The 15,209-nt window shown below is 38.8% G+C and overlaps 1 protein-coding gene across 1 annotated transcript in view; it reads left to right on the top strand.

Moving 5' to 3' along the window:
• The window catches only part of LOC128744005 (integrin alpha-PS2), a 165,378-nt gene that overhangs the window by 146,866 nt on the left and 3,303 nt on the right, over positions 1–15,209 (top strand). Inside the window, exon 7 of the mRNA XM_053840744.1 lies at positions 5,204–7,982. Coding sequence (XP_053696719.1) covers positions 5,204–7,982 — 2,779 coding nt within the window. The remainder of the gene's footprint in view (positions 1–5,203; positions 7,983–15,209) is intronic.

Here is a 15,209-nt window from a genome sequence, read left to right as displayed (position 1 = left end):
AGGACGAACAACACGAACATGAACGCAAGTGATTCGCTCGAATCATTGGTTTTAGGTTGGCAATGCTGAGTCCATTTCATCTGCACTAGAAACAGCAAAGAATGAGCAGTATATTGCATCAATTCAGGCGTATTGCTTAAATTGAATATGTGATTTCTAAGCACTGATGCCAGTCCAATATCATCTAGGGGGCTGATTTGCCTTATTTTACTCAAGAATTTTGTACTACTGCAAAAATGCCAATTTGATACTTTGAATTTCAAGAAAGCATCTCAGCTCCTCCGGCTGAAAAGCTCGGTCCATCGCGCCTCAGTTACAGCCGACGTTACAGTCTTTTGATAACCATCTCTAAGGCCTTTTGCAAGTCAACCAGTATCATTACAACGAGTTGACTCAGAATTATTATTTAGAAAATTTATAGACAGCTACTGCCAGTGTGACAGCTGCGGCAAAGGTGGCGGACTCTGTACTGATTCAAATCCGTTCGTAAACGGCCCGTAGGCCGCATGAATAAGTAATTCATTTAATAATTCGAAGGACCACATTTTGGCTATCACTGACTTAGATCGACGATCAGCAAAGTTCAAGTACCGTCAAACGGGGTAACTTGCAAAAGCGGGTTAACATGCACCAACGCTATATAGATCCAATTTGCTGTACTTTTTGATCTGTTACTTCAATTTTTAATCTATATCAGTCACTGAATCTTGTTGTTAACAGTTCAAAGAAGTCTTAAATACTGTTATGTTGATTTTTAAAAAATCCAACAAAATGGTGTCAAATTCATCGTTAATTTTTCGTCAGTAAAACGTTTGTGTCGCCCACAGGCACTTCAAATAAAAGAAGACACACGTTTATTTTTTATAGTGAAATAAACATTTTTTTATCGTACTTGTTACCACGTTATTCGTAAAACAAGTACTTAAACGGGGTAAGTTGCAACAGCTGGTAGATATAAAAAGCTGTGTTCCGTTACCTTCAAGAGGCACGTTATCATTTAATTTTGCACCAAACAATACTAAAGCACACCTGAAGAGTGTAAGATACTTTCGGTAAGTCGGAAATATGCCAGTTTTTTCTGGATGTACTGAAAATGGCCATAGAAGATACCAAAACGAAAATAACCTTACTGAGAGAATCGACCAGTAATATGACAGTGTTTAATTACGATCACTCGTAATGTAATGAACATTCATATATTATTACGTGAATGGTCCTTAAAGAAGACAGCTCTATCGGATCCAGACAAGGAATATCAACTGCATGAATAATATAAAACGTTATTTCTGTTATTTCCGTTACGGGGCTCATAAATTTTTTTCACCAACGTGACATAGGACATTTATGCGTATATTCATAGCAAAAGCATTAAAAATCGCAAGTTGGATTATCATTTGCATATTCAAGTCAAAAGAAACTCATACAAATTTTTAAATTTGTTTAAATATTAAAATTAAAATATTGCTTGTTGCAAGTTACCCCGTTTAAGGGGTTACTAGTAACAAATTAGATAAAAAATTCTACAACAGCCAATATTGATAGTATATTTTTTCACAATATGTGAAATTGCTCTATGGTAGACCTAATAACTTTGTATTAATTAAATTTCCTCAAATGTACAACAGATAAGTTTTCACTTGCACTCATAGTTGAGAACTGTTGCAAGTTACCCCGTTTGACGGTAGCTGTCCTAGAGATTTTCGGTCTTCTGCAAAAACGTGTGTTTTGAGAACATCTTTAATTGCCTAGAACAATGTGTTTTCCAAAATTCAACCAAGAAAAGTTATGTATGAAAAAACTACTTTTTAAAGAACTTTCTAATAAATCGCTCTATAGTTCTGCACCGGATGAGGATAGATATGTTGTCTTCAGAAAATTTGCTTTTTTTTATATTTTATACAACTTTGCTGAAGAAACTATGTCTTTAACTACTAATACCAGAAAAGTTATTTTTAAAATTTTTATCAGAGTAAGCCATGACTAAAGTTTAACACTCTCAGATTATGGGCGGTATTTGTACGAGCAAAAGTGCTGAAGATCCGAAATGCTAAAAGACGCTACGAAAAAAGTTTCACTTTTCGTCCTTTTGGACAACTGTGCAGTGTGACAGTTGTGGCAACGCACTATGGGCAAAAACGAGCGCAAAAACAGACGCAATTAAGATACGGCCTGCAGGCTGATAAAATATAGTTGATCTTATGTAAAATTCTCCGAAGAATCTCGTGGTGCCAACCCCTTTCCTGTTTGCCATCGGGAAATGTCCCATTTGGCTCATTTTCCCCTATTTTTGACATTTTTTTCACACTTATTGGACTATACCAAGCTAGACTTCGAGAAAATAAAACTCAAAAACATAATAATTTTGTGTAAAAAAGTCCGCAGAATCGAATAAGGTTTACCCCATTTTGTTTAGAGCACATCAATTTTATTGGTTGTGTTCCCTTTTGCTATGGTTGGCTTGGGAACGCGAGTTCAACCAAAAAAATTATTATGCTCTAAACTAAATGGGATAAGCCCTATTCGATTCTGCGGACACACAAAATTATAATGTTTTAACGTTTTGTTTTCTCAAAACCTTGCTGGGTATAGCTCAAAAGATGTAAGAAAATGTTAAAAATAGGGGAAAATGAGCAAAATGGGACACTAAGGGGTTGGCACCACGCGATTCTCTGGAAAATTTTTACATAAGATCACCTATATTTTATCAGCCTGTAGGCCGTATCTTAATTGCGTCTGTTTTTTCGCGCGTTTTTGCCCATAGTGCATCGGTCTGAAGTCTGGTTGTATTTCGAGTGCCGGACCCTGTACGATCTCTTAAATCAGCTCGTAAACGGCCCGTAGGCCGCGCACGAATTACTTCGAATGGCCAACGTTTAGCTATCAGCTGCCGAACGTACAAAAATATAAAGCTTTAGTTCGTCAGCATAAATTCACAATCGACCTAATGACATAACAGTGCACAGGGTGTTGAAAAATAATAAAAAAATAGTAATGATCCCAAATGTCTGCCTTGTGATATGCCCGAGACGTTTAAGTAAATCGGTGTGATCCGTGAGCATCTATTTTTATAGATAAGGTGCGGCCAATACGCTATTATTTCCATCATTCAGTTATGTTAAACGAGGCACCTCAAGTTTTGCCAATAAAATGAAGTGATCTGCACGTTCAATCTACATTAACATAGGGTTTATTTCTAATTCCCGTCGTAGTAAGGAAAGCCACTCTAATTTTCATCATTTCTTAGGTGGATTTAACGAATACTCCAAAAGTTCTGCTGCTGATTTGACTCAAACACACTTCCTTAGTAGCACAGTTGTTACAAAACAGTTGTGGCAACCGATTTATGACTAATTTCAGCAACCATAAGTGCGAAAAGTGTGCTGCTTGGGTTACTTTCCGATCTGTGCACTTTGAATTTACTAAAAAGTGATTATTAAAGCATTTTATTGAAATTACGCAACTTACTTTATATCTTAAATTCGTCGTACCGTTTTAAAATCCGTTCATTAAAATTTTTCATCGTCCGAACTAAAAATCACAATAATGTTTACGAAGCTAACGCGCATGTATTTGTGTAGGACGGCATGACAAAGGTTATTCTGCAAAATTTCTGCAGGTCAGGCAAGTTTTTCCGGCTGCAGAATACGGACAATGAGTTGCGTGAGTTATTTTCATTTTATGAATGACGGAAATAGAAACGATTAGTCGACATTTTCTTCTTCGTCGCACGAGAAAACGTAAGAAATTTGGCTGCTAGGAATTCTTTAATGAAAAATGGCATTTAAATAGGTCTCAGCTCACTTTGTCAAAAAAATCGCTGATATTTTTAATAATTTGTGTTGGATAGGACGGGAATAGGCAATTACGACGATGCAGCAACATACCCTACATTAACATTCAATCTATATCAACATACGTTGATGATCTACACATCAAATGTATTTTTTTGTATTTATATAGACGCTTTTTTCTGCTAAAAATCTCACGATAACATTATTTGTTATTGTAGAGGGAAATTTACTAAAGTTCTAGCAATATCCACCGTACAACTGGTTCTTATTTTTACAGTCTAGTTTCGACTGTGCCCGATTCTTCATTTAAAAACTGCCTTTCAGGCGGGAAACAGACAAGCTGGCGCAAAGTGTCAAGTCAAGTCAAGTTTCATTGATGAATAGGTACACTGTTTGATTATTTTATAAAAAAAAAACATTCCATTCGTTGATTCTCTGATGAAGAATTCTTCATTATTAACTCATTTTTATCATCCCATGGACATCATATTAAGCTAATATTCGACAATAATTTTTATCAAATCACAGTTGTTTTCTTGAAACGGATTTCATCAGAAAAATGAAATGGCCTCATAAAAACTAGGGCAATTTTATCATAGAACTAGCCTGGTTTTCTTTCGTCCACAAGCTTTTATCACTATAATTTAATTACATATTACAAACTATGTTAGTCAATCTTTCTTCATTGCTACGTCCAGAACTACTGAGCGAGTATTAACTTGTTTACATTTTAGTCTATAAAAAGTAAGTGAAGAAGATTGAAAAACACATTCGGATGCAAATTAAAATCAAAAACATCTAACATAGCTGCCACACCATTAAAATCGCGAAACAAAACTAGAGTAGAAATTCTAACCTCTAAACCATTTTGGGACGGTATCCGTACTAAATGTTGGCTCACTTTCTGTATCCATCACAAAAACAAAGGTATTTCACCAGTATTTTTCTGTCTGTGAGCTTTCGGTATAATCCCTCGCCATAGAAGTATGTAGTACTTTAGTTGAGACTTTTAACAGTTGCTTTTTTCTCCGAAAAAAAAAATACAAACAAAAACATCCATCGCTACTCGTAACCAACACATAATAAGCTAGCTCAACCAAAATCCGTCCGAAAAAGCCGGATCCCGGTTAGAGCACTTGTCAAAAACTGTCAAGTGTGTGGTGTATATTTTTACTAGCAAAAACAAAAACCCTAAAACCCAAAAACCGCTTTCTAATTTCCTAAGATAAACCAAAACCTCTAGACTAGAGTAAAAAATCTTCCTAACCCGAATTTGTTTCTTTCTTTCTTTTTTTTCTGGGCTTAATATTGTTTTGTTAAAAAACTTTCTATCAAAAAACAAAACTGAACCCAAACCCGGTTTGGGAAAAGCCTTTCCAAGATGATTAATAACGATTTTTTCCCCTTGCCAGGTCAAATCTACTCGTTCAGCTTGAACAACCCGCGGGACAAGGTGTACGCGACGGGCGAGAGCACCTCGTCGGAGGACGACTCCTATCTGGGCTACTCGTCGGCGACGGGCGATTTCAACGGCGACGGCACGATGGGCGTTGCCGTCGGGATGCCCCGAGGCGGTGGCCTGCTCGGCAAGGTACTGATCTTCTCCTGGAACATGACCAATCAGCAGAACATCACGGGCGAGCAGATTGGGGCGTACTTTGGGTACTCGATAGCCGTGGTCGATGTCGACGGGGATAAGCTGGATGATCTGATCGTTGGGGCTCCGATGTATACGGAGCCGAACAATGAGGGGAAGTATGAAACCGGACGGGTTTACATCATCTATCAGGATAAGGTGAATAAGTTCCAGGAGGTGGAAACGAGGGATGGCGTTAATTCGAAGGCGAGATTCGGGCTTTCGGTTTGCTCGCTGGGGGATATCAACTTGGATGGGTTTGGAGATTTTGCCGTGGGTGCTCCCTACGATGGACCGCATGGACGGGGTGCGGTGTATGTTTATCACGGGTCGTCAACCGGACCGCTGCCGAAACCGTCGCAGGTTATTCTGGCGGAGGATATTGCCGGGGTTTCCCGGATTTCGACGTTCGGATTTTCCGTGGCTGGTGGAGTTGATCTTGATGGGAACCAATATCCGGATATGGTGGTTGGAGCCTATGAAGCGGATAAGGCGTTGGTATTTAAGTCCCGGCCGGTTGCGGTGATGGAGGCTAGTACGTTGTTTGAAACGGAAAACAAACTCATCTCACTGGATGATCTTAACTGTACTCTACGGGATCGCAAACAGGTTCCCTGCACGATGGTGAACTCCTGCATGAAGTATAACGGCATCAACGTACCGCCATCGCTGGACATCGAGGTATCGTGGATGCTGGATTCGAAAAAGTCACGCAATCCGAGGTTGTTTTTCATCAACGAAGAAGGAAGACACATTCGCAACCAATCGGTAAGGTTGTACCGAGGAAAGCTGGAGTGCAAGAGCGAACGGGTTTACATTGCCGAGAATATTCGGGATAAGATTACTCCGCTGGAGGTGGAGATGAAGTACAGTTTACGGCAGAGTAGCGCCAGTGCGCAGCGCGGGCGTCGGGCTACGGTTGAACCGGTGCTCGATCAGAACCGGGGAACAGTTCAGAAGGATTCGATCAACATTCAGAAGAACTGCGGACCGGACAACGTTTGCATACCGGATCTTCGCCTGGAGGTGAACATGGTAGACGAGTACTTGCTTGGATCTGCGAAACTACTGGGAGTTGATGTTCTGATATCGAACTTCGGAGAAGACGCCTTCGAAGCTGGCTTCTACATGTCCATTCCACCGGAGTTGAACTTCCGACGGGTGGAGAAGGTTGGAGAAATCAAAGACGTAACTGTTTTGTGTACTCCCCCTCCGGGGGCGACCAACGGTACGCTGAAGTGTGACATTGGAAATCCATTGTCAAGTGGAAAGATCGTCAATTTTAAGCTACTGCTTTCCCCTTCGATTAAGGTTGGAATGGCTCCGAGCTACGACTTCTACATGGAAGCCAACTCAACCAACCCGGAGTTGGAGGGATCCCATCTGGACAACATTTTCGAAAAAAGCGTTGGAATCGCTATCAAAACCGATCTTTCGATATCGGGAGTGTCCCGCCCGGATAGTTTCCTATACAATTACACGGAATACCGCACGCTAGAGGAAGCGGAAACGGAGCACCATCTTGGTCCGCAGATTGTTCACATCTACGAAATCCGCAACGAAGGACCGTCGACCATTGACGAGGCGGAATTCTTTGTCCTGTGGCCTCACGAAACGAACGATGGTGATCCACTGATGTATCTTCTAGTGCAACCGGAAACCAGTGGCAACATCAAGTGCCAACAGAGCAGCTACGTCAACCCGCGTGATTTGGCCATCGAAAGCCCACGGAAAAGCTTCCTGGAAAAGGCAGGAGCCTCGTCCGGTGGTCACGGAAGCACTTCCCGAACGGAGTATCGAACTTCCGGTGGTTCATCTTCGGTTAGTTCAACCGGATATTCGCGCAGCGAAACTACGGCTGGAGGATCCAGCTTCAGCAGCTACGGAACGTACGGTTCTAGTGCGGGCGGATCAAGTTCAGCTTCCCGCGCCGGCGCTGAAGGCGCTGGAGCAACGCACGTGCATCGTACACAAACCGTTCTAACCGACTCGGACAGACGTCGACTGGACGACGAAGAGAATCAAGAATCAACCGGGGATGCTTCCTACGTGCATCGACAGCGCGCGCAAAGTGCTGCTTCGCAGCAAGCACACTCCCAGTATTCCGCTGCCGGTACTTCTGATACTGCTGCTGCTGCTGCTGCCGGAGGCAGCGGTCAACGCTACGGAGCCCCCGGAGGTTCCACCGGATCCTCCCATCAGTATTCGCACAGCAGCAGCTGGAATTCGACCAGCATCAATGGCGGCCCAGCGGTAACGTACAGTGCCAGCCGCAACCGGACGGTCTACCGTGGCGAAGACGGACGCGTTCGGGTCACCGAAAGTAGCACCGAGCACTACGGCACCAAATCGGTGGCGGCATTCGCCGGCATCGGCGCCAACGTCGACGGTCAGGTACTGCAAAAGGAGGACTTCAGCGACATCTACCGGGAGGAGCAGAGCCGAAGCCGAACGGTGACCGGCGGCGGTGATGCGGCTTCCTCAGGAGGAGGAGGTGGTGCGTCGTTCCGTGTGGGTGGTGCATCCGGTGGAAGCGGTTACCGGCAAGGTTCGAGGTGAGTTGTTAGGGATTTGGCCTTTTATTGTGATAGAGTACAAAAACAAATTACTTTTTTTGTCTGGAAGGCCTTGCACAGGAAATGTCGGTCTTATTCAAAGTTTGTATCCCAGGTTAGCACCTGAATTGGCTGATTTTGTTTTTTTTTTCGTTCAAAATCACTGGCGAGCGCAGGTCTTAGACGAAAATTTTTGATTAATAGAAAGGGCTAGATTTGAGATAATTCAAATTAAAAAAAAGACTGCTTTTAGCTGTTTACGTGTCATCCTGAAAAAATCCTGTTCAACATGGGAGAAAATGGGAATAGAGAAGGTAGAGAGCGCAAGTGGCAAGGATAGAGGATGAGAGAGGAAGAGTGGAGAATTAAGGAGAGGGTAAGGGAAAAACGGGATATAAAAGAACAGATGACTGAAAAGCAAATTAGAAAAGGAGTTAAAAAGCAAGACTAAAAGAAAAAAGACTGAAGAGGGTGAAAAACGAAACAGGGAGAAAAGAAAAGGGCGAAGGAATAGATGAAGAAGAAACAGCGGGCATAAAAAGGGAACACGAAAGGGATAAAGAGGAAAAATGAAACATAAAACGGAATACGGAACAGAATTTAAGGGAAACTAAAAGGGAAAAAAATAAGCAAAAAACTTATAGAGCAGACGAGAAAAACAGAAGGAGAAGTATGGGGCAAAACACGGGAAAATAGAACAAAAAGAAGAATAGAAAAACAGGATAGCAAGATTAAAGAAAAAAGTAAAACGGAAGAGAAAAAGACAAAAAAAACAGGAGATAAAAAAGTAAAACCGGAGGAAAAAGAAAAAGTGTGCCAAAACCAGCATAAAAAGACAGAAAAGACGGGTAATCAAAAGTAGGAAAATGGCATAGACGAAGACGAGAAACGGAAAGGAAACGGAAGATAAAAAGAATTAGAAAAATATGAAACGAAAAGAAGAGATAAAGAGAAGAGAAAACACGAAAATCGTTGAAAGAAAATATTAAAAAAATGACTATGCAAACTATGAGAGTCAATTTTTCATCTAAAAATATATAGAATAGAAAATGGAAAAAATAAAATCAGAAAAAAAGTATAAAAAGGAAAAGAACAAAAAAAGGAAAAAAGTAGGAAAAAGTAATGAAGAAAATAAGAGGAAAGCGGAATAGATGAACCAAAAACAGATGAGAAAAGGAGAAAAAACGAAAAAGACCAAAACTGAGAGCAAAAAAAAAGAAAAAAGATTGACAGGGGTAGAAAATGACAAAAAACGAGACAGGAAAAGAGGAGAAACGACTCTGGAAACGGAGAAAACCGAAGGAGGAAGACGACTAACAGATCAGAGGAAAACGAGACAGGGAAAGTCAGAGAAAAGTAGAGAAAGAGCGGGCCGAAAAAGGGAATACGAGAGGGAAAATGAAACAAGAAAAGGAATACGGGACAGAAAATAAGAGAAATCAAAAGAGAAAAGAATAATGAGAAAAAAGAGGTCAAGAGAGGAAGAGGCCAAACGGAATAAAGGAGAAATATGGGACAAAACACGGGAAAATAGGACAAAAAGGAACAGAAAATAGAGAAAAAGACGAAAAATGGGAGATAAAAAACCAAAGAGGAAAAAGGAAAACAATGAAAAAACAGAAACACACTAAAAAAGCAGAAAAGGCGGTAAAGCGGAAAGCAAAAAAAGAAAAAAGAGAAGAGAAAAGACGGCAAATGGGAAAGAAATGAACAAAAAACGTGTAAAAACTATGGAAAGGGAAAGTATGGACTGATAATAAAAAAATGAAGCGGGAAACGAGTCCTATTTAAATAAAACCAGTTCATTCTCTTTTTTTAGTACACTCAGGTCGCTTTTTACGCGAACGATACGTCCCGCGTAAATTCCGAAAATCGCGTGAAAAACTGCGTAAATTCCGAAATTCGTGTAAAAAAACGGCGCAAATTCCGAAAATCACGTAAAAAACCGCGTAAATTCCGAAAATCGCGTAAAAAAAAACGTGTAAATTCCGAAAATCGCGTAAAAAACCGCGTAAATTCCAAAAATCGCGTAAATTCCGAATTTGCGTAAAAAAACCGCGTAAAATCCAAAAGTCGCGTAAAAAAGACCAAAATTTCGCGTAAAAAAAACTGTGAATTTAACCACTACCGTCAAACGGGGTAACTTGCAACAGTTCTCAACTATGAGTGGAAGTGAAAACTTATCTGTAGTACATTTGAGGGCATTTAATTAATACAAAGTTATTAGGTCTACCATAGAACAATTTCACATATTGAGAAAAAATATGCGATCAATATTGGCTGTTGTAGAATTTTTTAACTAATTTGTTACTAGTAACCCCTTAAACGGGGTAACTTGCAACAAGCAATATTTTTTTGGAAATTGAACGAATTTAAAGATTTGTATGAGTTTCTTTTGACTTGAATATGCAAATGATAATCCGACTTGCGATTTTTAATGCTTTTGCTATGAATATACGCATAAATGCCCTATGTCACGTTGGTGAAAAAAAATTATGAGCCCCGCAACGGAAAAGACAGAAATAACTTTTAATATTATTCATGCAGTTGATATTCCTTATCTGGATCCGATAGAGCTGCCTTTTTTAAGGACCATTCACATATTACGTTACGCACTTAGGGAAGCGGGAGTTTCGTAACAACGCATTACACGTCGTATATCCATTATGCAAAATCGCGTCATGAAGTGGAGCGGGAGAGTTATAAATCATCGATATCTCGGTTACGTAATATATGAATGTTCATTACGTTACGAGTGATCGTAATTAGACACTGTCATATTGCTGGTCGATTCTCTCCGTGAGGTTATTTTTGTTTTGGCCTCTTCTATGGCCATTTTCAGTATATCTAGAGAAAAACTGGCACATTTCCGGCTTACCGAGAGTATCTTACACTCTTCAAGTGTGCTTTAGTATTGTTTGATGCAAAATTTAATGATAACGTGCCTCTTGAAGGTAACGGAACATAGCTTTTTATACCTACCAGCTGTTGCAAGTTACCCCGTTTAAGTACTTGTTTCACGAATAACGTGGTAACAAGTAAGATAAACAAAACTAGTCATCATAAATCAATTATTTTGTTTCCTTATTGTTTATTTTACTATAAAAAATGTATGTTAGGCTTCTTTTATTTGAAGTGCCTGTGGACGACACAAACGTTTTACTAACGAAAAATTGACGATGAATTTGACACCATCTTGTGGGATTTTTTAAAAATCATCAAAACAGCATAAAATCAACATAACAGTGTCTAAGGCTTCTTTGAAGTGTTACCAATAAGATTCAGTGACTGATACAGATAAAGAATTGAAGTAACAGATCAAAAAGTACAGCAAATTGGAACGATATAGCGTTGTTGCATGTTACCCTGCTGTTGCAAGTTACCCCGTTTGACGGTACGCGAAAAAATGGACGTTTTGAGCACATCCGCGTAAATTCCGAAAATCGCGTAAAAACCGCTTAAATTCCGAAATTCGCGTAAAAAACCGCGTAAATTCCGAAAATCGCGTAAAAAACCGCGTGAATTCCGAAATTCGCGTAAAAAACCGCGTAAATTGCGAAAATCGCGCAAAAAAACCGCGGAAAAAGAATAAAAAGTGGCGTGAAAAAAAAACGAAAGAAAGAGCGTGACAGAAGGGGCGGGGGGGTGGTAGTGGGAAAACACAAAACAAGGTGTAACAAAAGGTAAACAATGAAAAGAAAAGACGACAAAAAGAAGAAAAGAGAAGAAAACAGAAACAGAAATTATACACAGAGAAAAAATCAGAATAATAAAGATAACAAAAGAGAATACGAAACTGATGAACGAAAAACAGATTGGAAAAAGAGTTAAAAAACGAGAAAGACGAAAATCGGAAGTGAAAAAAAAACAAAATAACTAAGTGGCAGAGAATGACAAAAAAAAGAGAAGAACTGGCTCTGAAGACGAGAAAAAACTGAAGAAAAATGAAAAATGGAACAGAAGAAATTTGGGATTCAGGAAAAGGATAAAAAGTGAGACATGGGCAGAAGAGAAAAATAGAGAAAGAATAAACAGCGGTCAGAAAATAAAACTGATAGAGGAAACGAGAAGAGGTCAAGCGGAATACAGAAGGAGAAATATGGGCCAAAACCCCGGAAAAAAGCACCAAAAGAAGAATAGTAAAACAGGAAAGACAGGATACTAAAGAAAAAGATAACACGGAAGAGAAAAAGACAAAAAACGGGAGACAAAAAAGGAAAACTGGAGGAAAAAGAATGTCAAAAGAGCTGAAAAGACGATAAAACGGGAAATCAAAAGTAGGAAAATGTATAGTGAATAACCCTCTGGGTTAAAACCACTCTAATAAAACGAAAAGAAAAAAAAATTGCATAGACAAAGACGAAACACGGTAAGGAAAAGAGATAAAAAGAATTAGAAAAATAACAAAATAACACAAAACGCTTAAAAAGTATGGGAAAAAGGACTGAAAATAGGAAAAAATGGAGCGGGAAGCGAAGAAAAAAGAAGCAATGAAACAGGAACAACTGAACAGAAAAAAAAGAAAACGGTACAGAAAATATGACTGGAAAAGACAAAAAGCAGAAGATTAAAAAAAGTGAAACGTATGAGAGAATAAGACGATAAATTTCAACTTAATTTCCAGTAAAACTTTGTGTCTAATTTCATGTTCATGTCCGGTTCGAAGTAAAATTTCAAGATCAAATTAGTCCAAATTGAAATTTGATTTAATGTACAATGTCAAGTTCAATTAGGCCATTACAAATATTTTATAAAGTTTTTGTCCTTCTGGTTTTCGGCAACTGAAGGGGGGGGGGGCAAAAAAAACAAAGTGAATTTTTTAATCGAGCAAAAAAAACATGGATTTTAAGAATATTTATTTAAGGTTTAAACGTGATAACCGAATCTATTCTTGCTTATAATATATACGTTATTATTTTCTATGCAAAAATATACGAAAAAAGACAAAAACGAAGGAAAAATTTTTTGGACGATTTTCGGAAATTCCATTGTTCGAATTTCTGTTTCGTGCTAGAAGCGTTAATTCAACTTGGAGACTCATTTTTCGAGTTTTTCAGACTGTTGAGCCCACAGACAATTGATTTTATAAAAAGAAATTTGACTCATATCCCACAAATTATTTTTTTGCCCCCGATTTTTCAAGCCAATTTCCAAGGGGGAGGTGACAAAAACTTTAAATATGATTTGCAATGGCCTTACATGACCGATTTTAAACCACATAAAACAAACCGGATTAAAATGGAATAGGAAAACGTAACAGAAAAGAAGGAAAAGCAGGACTTATCCAAAAAATGAAGATAAGGGGAAGAACAGAACAGATGAAACGACGAGCGAATAAAAAACCTACTAGAGAAAGAGAAAATGGTTGGCAGAAAAAAGGAAAAACGAAAGGAGAAATGAGACGAAAGGGAAAACGGAACAGAAAACAAGGGAAACCAAAAGGGATAATGGGGATAAAAGGGACCAAAGAATAATGAGATAAAAAAAAGAAAACCGATAGAGGAAACGAGAAAAGCGAGGAAAGCAGATCAAACGGGGCATACCAGGAGCAAACATGGGACAAAAAACGGGAAATGAGACAGAAAATGAAGAAAAATAAGAAAAACTGATTGAAGAAAAAGGTAGAACAGAATGAAAATAGACGGAAACGGGTAATAAAAAAAAGAAACCCGAGAGGAAGGAGAAAAAAGGGAGCCAAAAATAGGATAAAATGACGAGGCATACAAAAGGGAAAAACAGCGGCGACGAAGACGAAAAATGAGAAGTAAAAGAGACAAAAGGGTTAAAAAAATACGATTTTAAACCACATAAAACAATGTCCAATCAATTAGAAGTCCGATTTTAAACCACATAAAACAAACGGGATGAGAAAAACGCAAAAGGAGCAAAAGCAGCACCTTCGAAAAATGAAAATAGAAGGAAGAACGGAACAGATGAAGGAGAAGAAAAAGAACGACTAACAATCGAAAAACGGAATGGAAAAAAAGTTAAAAACGCAGAAAAGACGAAAACTCGGGGCCGAACAACAAATCATGAAGGATTAAAAATGCTAGCGAATGAGACAAGAAAAGAGGAGCAACGAAAGAGTTCATTCACGACTCGGAAAAACGTCTTGAAAATAGGACAGGAAAAGAAAAGAAAAGGTACAGACAAAGAGAAAATGGTTAGCAGAAAAAAGGAAAAAACGAACGGCGAAGCGAAACGAAAGGGAATACGGAACAGAAAACAAGAGAAACCAAAAAGGAAAAGAAGAATAATGAAAGAGGAGAAAGAAAACTGATAAAGAAAACGATAAAAACGGGGAATACAAGGAGCAAACATGGGACAAAAAACGGGAAATTGAGACAGAAAATAAAGAAATATAAGGAAAAACTAATTTAGAAAAAAAGGGAGAACGGAATGTAAAAAACGGAAACGGGAGCCAAAAACAGAATAAAATGACGAGGCATCAAAAAGAGGAAAACGGCGGCGACGAAGACGAAAAACGAGAAGTAAAGCAGACAAAAAGAGTTGGAAAAATTTGGAATTGGAGCAGGGATTGAAAACGAGAAGGAAAATACAAGAAAAAAAACGAGAGAAAAGCATGAGGAAAAACAAGACTGAAAATAAAAAAAATAGAAAGAACCGGAAGAAAAAAGGACCATTGAAACAGGAAACACGGGACAGAAAAAAAGGAAAACGGTACAGAAAAGGAATGAAAATGAAACAAAAAGTGAAAAAATAGGAATGAAAAAGAGACAAAACAGAACAGAAAACAGGTTTAACGTGGGAAGTTTGTGACCGTTTGAAACATATCCGGTTTAAAGTAAAATGTTATTTTAAAATAGTCCAAATTCAAGACTAATTTAATGTTCAATGTCAACTTCAAATGCATGTTCGATTCCTACCATGATCTCAAGTTCAATTTATATCCAATTTATGTTTGATTTCAAGTGGAAGTTCTATTTTAATTTTAAGTTTATATAAGGTACCTGTATGTACCTCATAAACTCGGAAACTACGGAACCGATTGGCGTGGAAATTTGTATGCTGGGGTTTTTGGGACCGGGGAAGGTTCTTATAATGGTTAGAGATCCCTCTCCCCTCCTAGATGGGGGCTTCCATACAAATGAAATACAAATTTCCTCATAACTCGAGAACTAATTAAGCAAATGGAACCAAATTGGGCAATTTTTTCCATTATGCCTGGACACGTTAGTGGTCCTAATCCGGACGGACCAGAAAAAG

Source organism: Sabethes cyaneus, chromosome 1 (assembly GCF_943734655.1).
Source record: "Sabethes cyaneus chromosome 1, idSabCyanKW18_F2, whole genome shotgun sequence".
In the NCBI taxonomy this organism is placed as follows: domain Eukaryota; kingdom Metazoa; phylum Arthropoda; class Insecta; order Diptera; family Culicidae; genus Sabethes; species Sabethes cyaneus.
The sequence above is the reverse complement of the archived record's forward strand: the minus strand, read 5'-3'. Positions and strand labels throughout refer to the sequence as shown.